At 35.1% G+C, this 11433-nt stretch overlaps 1 protein-coding gene and 1 pseudogene across 1 annotated transcript; both read right to left on the bottom strand.

The window, feature by feature from the left end:
* Positions 1-2208: 2208 nt before the first annotated feature.
* LOC131655363 (aldehyde dehydrogenase family 7 member A1-like) lies at positions 2209-2855 on the bottom strand. The gene is made up of 3 exons (XM_058925245.1): positions 2666-2855; positions 2555-2577; positions 2209-2464 (listed from the first exon to the last, which is right to left on the bottom strand). The coding sequence occupies exons 1-3, from the start codon at positions 2829-2831 to the stop codon at positions 2363-2365; spliced, it is 291 nt and encodes a 96-aa protein (XP_058781228.1). The 5' UTR covers positions 2832-2855; the 3' UTR covers positions 2209-2362.
* A 10-nt stretch (positions 2856-2865) lies between these two features.
* Positions 2866-3900, bottom strand: LOC131657856 (uncharacterized; annotated as a pseudogene).
* Positions 3901-11433: the final 7533 nt, after the last annotated feature.

The raw sequence follows: 11433 nt of genomic DNA, 5'->3' as shown, positions 1-11433 counted from the left end.
AGTTTATACAATAATTATTATCAACACACCAACATGCAAACAGTCACCAGAGCAATCCTCTTAACCTATTAGTATTGTAGTTGTAGAAAAACTACATCAATTACCACTAATAACCAACTTGATACTGAAGTGAAGACAATTGGTCTTCTTTTTCTCCCCCATAACAACATTTGCCTCTTACCTATTTTCTAATAGATAGTGTATAAACTTTAAGAAGCAACCACAATAATGCTCATACAAAAGGATTTGAAAATTCATGCAAGAAATGTGAAGAATGTAAATTGAAAATGATGATCACACGAAAAAAAATGCAGACAAATATACCTCCACAGTCTGGATTCTATGATTTCACATAAAAGAGAATACATGCAGACAAAGGCTCTCACAGTAAAATGTGGAGAATCATATAGAACGTGAAAACATGGATGTTGTTGTCGTTCTGGAACTAAACAGAGTGAGGAAACAGAGTTATTGTTGTTGCAGTTCGGACTGAGATATTGAGAGGTTTGTGACCGAAAAATTAACGATGTCGTTCTTTTGTCTCGTGAAACCGATGAGCAATGTTTTTGTTGCTTCAGCATGTAGAAACCGAACATAAGTACCGTGATGTTGAAAGTGATGATTTGAGTGTAAGATTGAGAGAACCGATCGAGAGTTGAGAACCACTCGGCACCAATATCGCCGACGGTTGCCCAAACAGGTTTAGAAACAGGTTCTTGATGTCATTTGTAGAAATGATATAATCAAAGATGAGACCGAATATTAACCACTACCGTCGTTGTCGCGGCGGTTTTCGCGGTCGTGGACCTTTTTCAAAACCTCATTATCGCAAAAACTTCATGTCCACCACCACGGGGAACACTCTCATCAACCTCAACGTCGATGAAACCATCTCAGACCGCAACAACCTTGTCAAAACACCAGTGACATCACTCTGCAAACCAAAGTTAACAACCTTAGCCATTGTAATACCCCTAAGCGTTACACATAGGTAGTAACTCTTACCATGAGCATAGACATGACTCCACCAACAACTACAACACATGGTACACATGCAACCTGAAATAAAAGATTCAAAATATAAGCAATACAAAATAGAAGGCAGTTCAAAAATCAGCCCATAACCAATGTCGGCACTGTTCTGTTCAAACGCAGCCAGTGAGAAAATTCAGGTATAGAAATCACACCATAACATTAGTCCCACGCCATCTTCCGCACTAATACTTCCACGACACTTAGACGTCAAAGACTGCACCACAATAATAGAGCAAATATCCAAGACTGCACCACAATAATAGAGCAAATATCCAAGACTGCACCATAACACAACAAAAACCCAATAGAACAAATGCCCAAAGAAACAAACTACGCCGCCGGTCCATTCTAAAAAATAATGCTCAAACCTGATCGAGAAGACGACGAAGAAACAACAGCTCAATCGGAAAAAGGATCGAGCATTCCTCATAACCGAAGCCGAAAAGGAAGCTATCGAATTAATGACTCAATCACCAATGCAGCAGAAAATCCTACAGCGACCGAACCAAGGCGGTAGAATTGGGACATCACTTTGATGAAAGATAATTCTCCTTGGAATATACCAGTCAGAAACTGCCTTGCTGCTACAAATAAAAGGCTTCCCTGAATACTGGAGCATAGTTTTAGAGCAGGCTCGAAACATCGATAGAAACATTCAAGTTTTGCTCTCTTCCTAATAACGGCATCATCATGTCCTAAAAGTGCCTAAAGCATTTTCTCATAGTCACCAGTGGTATACTTAACAATGGCACGATCAAGAGGGACACTGTCCCTCCTTTGATACTCATCAGCCACAATTTTCAAGTCAATTTCAGCTCTTGTTGCCACAACTCTTGTGGAGCCCCTTCATCCGTTCCTCGCTTATTGATCGACAGACGTACTACTTCGCAAAGTAAGTGTAGATACGAATTAACACCCACCTATACAAATGCCACAGAACTTAACACTGTACATTACAAACTACATATACCAACATCCTTATCTATAGGTGTCAACTTACTACCATGCTCCAATGTGCAGTGTTAGATTAAAGCTCCAAAGAGAACACTACTCACAGACAATGTCACCATGCTCTCTTCTACTTCTCGCATACTATCACATCTTTGATCACCAATTCATTTATACCAAAATTCAGATCTGTCAATTTCAATTTCACTAACATAGGGAGCACCATCTTATTACGCTGTAACAATTTTAGTTTCTAGTGCAATGCAAGCATTTCATCCTAAGACAAAACAGAAATGATCAGGGTATGTACATAACATTTTAATCATTAGAATATGCAAAGTAGTTTTCTTGAAGTTTGGAATACATGACCAGAAGTTTATTAATGTGAGTATTGAGATAGGAAAACAAAAAGCATACCTAGTACAGCACATGGAAAATTGAAAGCAGTGATTACACCTACGGTTCCCAGGGGGTTCCATACCTGTAGTGTAAGAGCAAACAGTTAAATTTCATAAATAAACCCCCATGATCAAATAGTAAATAATAGAACAATCACAGGTTAATATCAAACCTCAAACATCATATGCTCTGGACCTGTAAAGCAAAAGCATTGAAAAAATTAACTCAGAACAAAAACATCAAGGAAAGAAATTGGCATCAAAACATAAGTAAAAAAACTTACGTTCTGATGGGATAATTGATCCCTTCAATTGTCGGCTCAGCCCAACAGAATAATCACACATATCAATAATTTCCTGTAACAAATAATATGAAAGAATTACAAATGTTTCCATGGATGTGAAGAGAAAAATCATAAAGCAAAATTGACATATGAAATCGTTTTGCATTTTAAAGACATTTACAATGTAAATCAACAGATAATCAACTCAGAATAAGGAGATTATACATATTACGCCAAGTAGGCGCCCACTCTTCGGCAATTCACCTCTCTAGTGATTTTGTATCCGCGGTTGGTGGCACTCTAATATCAAATCCAGCTTCTGCTTCAGATTGATGCAAATTCATGACAAAACCCTGGTACAGAGCAAAAGTATAATCATTAGGGGGAATTCAACCTTGACAATTGCTGGAATTTCTTAACAAGCTAACACACAAATATGTGAAATGAAGTGTCATTTCAAAAGTAAGCATAACATAGTTGGCAGGCAGACTCCTCTACAATGTGAAAAAAATGTTGAGCAAGATTGTGTTTTTGATTCTATTCTATTCATGGAACGATCAATCGTATGTATTACATAAAGGTTTAAATAGTTGTCCACAACCATGATTGACTTACTGTTGGTGATGGAGTTCCAGCTTTCAAAAAGACCGGGTTAATAGAAACAACTTCCCCAAGATCCTTCAAGCCGGAGTTTATCAAGTCAAACTGCGAGGCACGCTGCTTTCGGATGGTCTCAATACTCTTCAAAAGATTCTCCATAGCAGAGTTATCATAAAGTTTGGCTCCATGCCCAGAAATCCCAACAGCCTTGATCACCAACCACCACGGACTCCTCTCTGCATAGAATGCCCTGTAATGGTCGTCCGGAGAAGGAAGCCCTGTGTGTTTGAAAGTGAATACAAAGTTAAAATGAATAAAGAGGAAATGTAAGTGCTATAAGTGTTTATGCTATAAAGTAAACAATTAAGAAGAGGCAATGTTTAGTTATCTTCATCAAGGGCTATACCAACATTCAAATCCTGAAAAACTCCAGAAAGAGAAAACTTCTCAGCATCATCATGTCCACCAATCTCCTCATTAAGAGCAAAAGCCAAATAAATACTCCTTTTAGGTTGAAACCCCCATTCCTTAAGCTTACGAACAACTTCAAGATACTGCATTCCAACACACTTCATATCCTGAGAGCCTCTTGCATAAAATGAAACCAACCGATGATTGAAACTCATGATTGAAAATTGAATGAAAATGTACCTGAAGAGAATGGAATTAAGGTAGAATCAATTAGATTGCATTGGTGATGATGGAAGAAGATTCAGCTTCACGAATGACGCTCCAGCAGTCTCATTGTTTGGATCATAAAGATACGCAAAATCCTGAATCAGAGTTGAAAACCGGTGTTACTTATCGTTCTTCTGCCAAAAGCTGAAGTGTTAATTGGTTGATTATATTTATACCTGAATGCTGAATGTAAGTGGCAAGCTATAAGCCCATCCAAATACTGAGATGGCAAGATATACCATGTTATACTATTCTCGTACTTTTCCCATCCTGCATAATTTCAACAGAATTTCAATTCCAACAACGTCGAATAAACAATCTTTAATGCGGTTAAAAAATTTAAGCATTATACCTGAGACAGCATTAGAAATCCAAATCGAAACGAACCGCCACCTGAAATTCAAAGCATAAACAAAATCAAAATACTACAAAGAACCGATCAATCTCTCTCATTGCCATCCTTTCTTTTTTATGGTCAAGCAAACTTGTGCTTCATCATCGAACCTACATAAACCCACATCAAACTTAGGTCACAGCTTATCCAAACAGAATTTAACAAATCATTCAAAGTAATAACAAATATATATAAAACCGAACCTCTTTTAGAATATTAATCGCCGTCCACCACAACCAACACCACGCATCATCAGAAACTGCATCGGCGATGGATCTTTCCCCTTCCGCGTGAGCCAACACCATGAAACCTGAAACTTTGAAAACTAAATCAAAATCAAAGTTGAAAGAGAGAGAAGACGAATAAATCAGAAGCCCAAAGAAAGAGAAACGGTTGTCTGAAACCGCGCTGTAGAAGAAGAAGATTGGAGAGAAAGATTGGAACGTGGATGGGCGTATCATTGATCAACCAAAGTGTAGCAGTTTAGAACGTGGATGGGTAGAGAATTAAAGTATCTGTAACTGCAACATGATGGAGGCTTAACGTTACAAATCACAAACTTTGCAACTGCTATAGCACGAGCCGGATTAGTCGATGTACTAAGTAGGTCGGAACCGGAACCGGTGCGTAAGAAAAAAAAGAGTATGACGTGGAAAATTGAGGGTACATTTGCTGAATGACTGAGGATTGAGGAAAAGGGAGACCTTTCTCATATGATAGATAGATGTAACAAATGACAAAGAATCCAATAAAAACATTAATTTTCGTCTCTCACTAAACAATGAGAAACACACACTCATTTCACTCATTCATATTTTTTTTTCTCTTTCTCCCTCTTTTTATCTCCTCCTTCTCATCAATTGATATTTTAAATCATAAATATTAATATTAATTATATATATATATATATATATATATATATATATATATATCATTAAAAATATTATAGTAAAAATTATATTTTTGTCCGCTTTATAGACATAACAAACAAATTACAGTAAAATAAAGTGTTCATTGCATCGACCATCAAATACAGTCGAGTACAAAAAAATATCGTATAATGTTTTATAATGTTATCTTATTCTTCCTAACACTTATTATTTTGCAAATCAAATGCACCTTTAATATTTCTCTTGTTCGGTATTGTATATGCTATAAAATCACTAGTCTCAATGAGACCCTATTTTTGTTATTATCACTATTATTTGTTTTATTCCTTTTATTAAAGCGTGTAAATTTTATTAACTTTTTATTTTCATTATACTTTGTTTTAATAATAAATTATATTTCATTATCTTCTACTATTATCTTTTATTTACTTTTTTATCATTAGTCTATTGACCAGGAATCAGGATACTCAAATAAATAGTTATAAGAAAGAGTAAGTACATGGCCAGGTTGGAACATGTAATTCTATGTAAAATAACTTCAAAGCAAAACTAATAGATTGTAATAAATAAATAAAAGACTATTAATATAATATTTTGATAAATTTATTTATGATTTTTCATTTTATTATTCGTCTATTTTTTAGCATGGTATTTTTCAGATATCTTATGTGTTTGCCATTTTATTTTTTTAGTTTGATTTATTCGATTCTCACTTTTCATGTTTTGCTATAATGTTCATTAAGTATCTTTATTTATTTTTTATTTTCATGTTAGGTTTTTTTTAAATGATGTTAATGTTTAGATGTGATTACTTGTAAATAATTTACTTCCTTCGATTTTTTTATTAGTCGCTTTGGAGAAAAAAATTGTGCCAAAATATATGTCGTTTTGCAATTTCAAAGAATCATTAATGTTATTTTCCTATTATACTCTTAAGTATTTATTATCATCTCTTATTTCAATTATTTATATTTCATTCTTCCATGCAATTAATGAAGGATAATATTGTTGATCGCGACTTTAGGTGTCTATTAATCTGATGACTGTAAGTACACAGTCGTGTCGTGTAGTTTTAAAAGATATCGAATCCACAGGGACTATGAATCGGCCTACCGTTATCTAAGGTTACTATGTAAAACTAAGGCTACTGATATTTTGATTGTTTCTAAGGGGAAGTGATTGTGAATTCTAAGAAATATAATAATAGGTGGATATCAATATGTATTTCGTTTAACTTAGGTGATCCGAAGGTCCATTGGCTAATGTATTAATTCGATTAAAAATCTTTATTAATTCTATTGATTAAAAGTCCTCCTCTCAAACTCTCGCTCTGTTGATTCAGACTACTGTCCTAACTCGTAATGTACGCTCTCGCCATCCCATTAGATTTAGAAAAGCTTTTTGGAAGCAACGTAATTAATAAAATGCTTGTTTTATGAAGTCGTTATCTACTTAAATCTCCTAATCTCAAACTCTCGCTCTGTTGACTCGGAACATGCTAATATCCCTAACGTACGCTTTCGCCATCCCGCGCGGGTGTAAAAACATTTTTTGAAAATAAATAAGTTCTAATTAGTTTTAATACGCTTTCGCCATCCTTAAAACTAATGTCCCATGTCTACTATCCAGTTAAAGATCTCAAACGTTCGCTCTATTGATTTTAACCTTTGACCGTCTTAACCCCTCAAACTTTCGCTCTATTGGTTTTAAGACTTACTAATTAAATTAGACATACAAACCAAAAACAAGTGATATTTAATAAAACATAATTAAGCCAGTTTATTTCGGGCCCACGGTTAACTTACTTTACATACCGATATCTTAATTAATTAGCCAGACATATTAATATGGTTAAACATGCATAAATAAATTTGGTTCATAATATTAGGCATATTAATTGGCATATAATATATCATGCAATAATATTAATAATTAAAGTGGTAAATGATAAACCTGAATAAAATAAATTGCAATGGATTGAATTTTGAAGTACTCGAACTTCCACCACAGGTTGGCTGGATCGTTCTTCGGAAATTATTGGGCAGGATTTTAAAAACAAGGAATATAAAAATAAATCTAACATAAGGTTAGATCTACGAAAGATTCACAACAATTTCCGGTGTAGAAATTGTTGTGAGAAAAATAAAGCGGTTAAATGAAAGGCAGGAAAGTAAATGCTTGAAGAAATAATTCGGCAGCACTTCGTTAGCAGAAATTCGGACCCTTTACACTGAAGTATCAGCCACTATTTATAGCTGAGGGTCTGCAGTTGGAATGCGTGAAAGGAGGAGCTCTTCTTGACTTGGACTTGGAGACGTGCGTCTCCACTTTTTGGGGAAGGGCCTTTGAACGACTTGAGACGTGTGTCTCAAGTGGAGGAGATCTCAGAGGCAGTTGGAGACGTGCGTCTCCTTTTGGTGAGGTGGCATAGAGACGTTGGAGACGTGCGTCTCCACGTGCTGGATTGAGTTGGGCCACGCGCAATTGGCTTCTTTGTGGGCTGGACTTGTACTTTGCAGAATTGGGCCTTCTTTGCACCCCTTTCTTGCTTCAGCACTCCTTTTTCATCTTTTAGGCACAAATAGTAGTGATTTTAGCTCCATTTCTCTCCTTTTCACAAATAGTCTCAATATGAGCGTAAAACCTGAAATATCGCAAATACCCGCATAATATCACAATAAAACAATATAATTAAGGGAAAATGCTAATAATATTTATGGATTTCAAGCTAAATATATGATATAAAATCGTGTTATCAATTGTAAAATTCTTCATAATTTTTTCATACAATAATAATTACTTTCTTAATATGTGTGAAAAATACAAAACAACTTATAATAAAAAAACAGATGGAATAATACCTTAATTTTTATGATTATAGTGAATTGATTAAACTGGATACCTTTCACGAATGTAATTTTGTCATAAATGCAAGTTATAAACTTAAATGGGTGGGTGGAAAAATTAATGTTTCGGAGAAGATTGACCAAATATGCTATATTATTTTGATCTTCTTTACACTATTGAAAATGTGGAAAATATGATAGTGTTGTTCAAATTTAATAGGTGAAGCCAAATTATATAACTCGTTTTCATTTGAGGTTGAGGTCGTTATCCAAGGACAAACACATTATTAAGATGGTTGAAGATGCAAATAAAATTAAAAAAGGAAACACTTATGCCACCTCATAGGATGCATCTCACAACTTTAAAAACCTAAAAAATGTCATTACCGTGTCCGGAGATGCATCATCTCTGGATGCACCTAAATAAACATCACCTGTCGTATTTCAGTCAACCACTTCATTTTTGCCAAAATCTGTTTCAGAGATGCATTTATGTATTTTATTTGGGGAAAATTAGAAGATGCATTTTCATAAAACCCCATGTATGATGTTTTTATTTACTGAGTTTGTTTATTTAACAATTCAATGACGATTCCAGAGACACTTATCCATAAATGTCAAGCGGGAAATTGAAGAAAATACCACCTTGCATGTTCTTCTTCCTCGTGAAGAAACTCAACTTCACTCTCAAAACCCTTAAAAAAATCTTTCATTCTCAATCAACTTTTCAACACAAAAACATCATTATGGTATTTTTCACAACAAAGGAGAAAAAGAAGTTGAAATTTAAGGTAATGTTCATTCATTTCATCCTTCATTCCATATATTAATATGGTATTTTAACTGAAAAAATAATGTTGAGTTCACATATGCATCTCCGAACTAAGTTTTATTTGTTCTATAGATCCATATTTGGATTTGCCTGATACTTTGAGTTTTTAATCAGTTTTTTTATTATGATTGGTGATCGTTACGAGCAGAACAGGTGGGCAGCAACTGTGAGGCTTAAACTTCGGATCGGTTGAGAGAAAAAAGGTGATTGTACCTGCAAGGCACTTCGATGCCAAAGTAAGTGTTTGGACAACAAGGTGCAACAGAAAAGTGAGAGATTTTGGGTTGAAATGTGATTACCTTGCCCTCTAAGGCTAGAGGGCTATTTATAAGACAATTCTGTAACGGTCGACTCCATCTTTTGAGGGCCTATGCGTGATTTGCGGCCAAGAAAAGCGGAGAGCTAGTCGTTGCTGAGCACAAAGCTTCGGCGTGCTCGATCCTAACTTGCTATTGCCCGAAACGTGTCAAGGAAGGCTGTCGCGTGTTTGGGCCAGAACGCGTTGGGTCAAAGAGTGAATTGGGCCAATTTGGGTAATTGGGCCAGTCCGGAACAGTTGGTATTAGGTAGGGTGCACTCGAATATGTTTCTCAAAGCTATTGGGAGGATGGATGTTAAATCGGATGAAGTAATGGATGATGTTAAACCAAATGATGTGTAACTAGGTGCTATATTGGTTGTTGTCGAGGTAGATATTCTTGAACAATTTACAAATAGTCAATAGTTTATTGTTTGTGAACATATGTTACAATGGGTCCGCACTGAGGCCGAGAAATTGCAGTTTGGCATTATAATCGAAAGGTTCAAAAATGATAATGATAGAAAACAAGCATTTTTAGCCATGAGAAGAAAAATAAATGGAATTTACCAGCTACCGATTAGAAAGTTGAAACGTGATGACAACAGATCGAAAAAATGTGAGTGTTCGTTTAAATTACGCGGATACCGTAAGGCAAGTGATACATGGAAATCTAATGTGGTTTCGGGTATACATAATCATGCCTTAAGTGATAAGCTAGTCGATCATCCAATTGTATGTCGCATTATTCCGACGGAAAAGGAATTTGTTTCAGACATGACAATTAACATGGTGAGGTCGAAAAACGTACTTGCAACTTTGAAATAGGAAATACCTCAAAATGTTTCAAATATCAAACAAGTATACAATGTGTGTGCCCGAAAAAACAAGGCGGTAAAAGGTCCAAGATATGAAAATGCAACTACTCTTGAAGCTCATGGGTGATGACCATTATGATTCTAGGTACATAGTGTGTGAGATTGGAGTCACAGTTGGAGATAAAATTTGGACTCATCCTGATACTATCATGTTGTTCAACACATTTCCTATTGTACTTATAATTGATTCCATATACAAGGCAAACAAGTATAGGCTTCCACTTTTGGAAATTGTTAGTGTTACTTCGACGGATATGACTTTTTTGTGGGTTTTGTATTTTTGAAATCTATAAAAGAGCACAATGTTACATAGGCTTGGCAAATGTGCGAAATTACTTTGAAAGACCAAGAATAAACACATATCCCCATCTTGCATTTGTGTATTTCAAAAGCGCAAAGCCCCCACTTCAATTTAGGGTCTCCAAGGAGACGTCTCTCGTCGATATAAAATCCAAATTGGATCAAGCTCAAGTATCATTCACCCTCTATTGATGACAAAGGGAAGATACAGTTAAACAATCTCGAACTGAAGATGGATGATAATTTAAAGGTTATGTGGAGTACATTTTATCGTTACCCATCAAAGGGTCCAATTGAAGTGGATCTGATGATTGCAAGATCGACCAAAGATATTCTAAGGATGTTACAATGTCCTAGACCAACCGTTTGTAATGAAATGTAATGTTAAATTAATGTTAACTATTATATATGTAATCTTAAGTATTTTGATGTTAACTTATGCTTTTTTCCAATATTCTAATATTATTTTTGGTTGTTTCTGATTTTGACCTAACATAGCATATTCAAGAGATTCATCTCCGGAAAACTCATTGAATTTTGAATTAAGGGTTGTTACAGAGATACATCTCCGGACTCACTCTAATGTTGATACATAGATGCGTCTCCAGACAAGATTTTGGTAAAATAAGGGTGCCTCACTATTTTTCGCTAAAGAGTGTGTAAAAAAGGTGGGTCCGGTGATGCATCTTCAGATTCTAGGGGCAATTGTGACTTTTTACCATGATTGGGAAACACCCTTAGGATGGGAAAGGTAATCTCCAATAAAAAGGAGGTGAAGCTATATTACGAACATCCTCTACTCTTATTTCTTGTGCTTGTAGAGATTAATGAAAAGGTGTTGATAATGGTTGATAAAGTTATAAATTTTGCAAGCAACCGTAAGGTTATTAAAGAAGTTGCAAAAAATATATTAAAGATCATGTTAAAGAATTTAAACTTGTTATAGATTTGTTGATAAACCTATTGAAGAATTCGATAATTAATTAGTTAAATAATCCATCCAAAAAGAGATACATGTCCAACAAGAGACATGGCTTGGAGATTTCGCTGCA

The sequence above is a fragment of the Vicia villosa genome, linkage group LG3, assembly GCF_029867415.1.
Source record: "Vicia villosa cultivar HV-30 ecotype Madison, WI linkage group LG3, Vvil1.0, whole genome shotgun sequence".
NCBI classification, from domain to species: domain Eukaryota; kingdom Viridiplantae; phylum Streptophyta; class Magnoliopsida; order Fabales; family Fabaceae; genus Vicia; species Vicia villosa.
The sequence above is the reverse complement of the archived record's forward strand: the minus strand, read 5'-3'. Positions and strand labels throughout refer to the sequence as shown.

Coding starts and splice junctions, on each gene's coding strand:
- LOC131655363 (XM_058925245.1), bottom strand. CDS start 2,831: ATGCAAAACGATTTCATATGTCAATTTTGCTTTATGATTTTTCTCTTC. Junction 2,578..2,665: donor ATCAATTATCCCATCAGAAC/GTAAGTTTTTTT, acceptor TTTGCTTTACAG/GTCCAGAGCATATGATGTTT. Junction 2,465..2,554: donor CAGAGCATATGATGTTTGAG/GTTTGATATTAA, acceptor CTTACACTACAG/GTATGGAACCCCCTGGGAAC.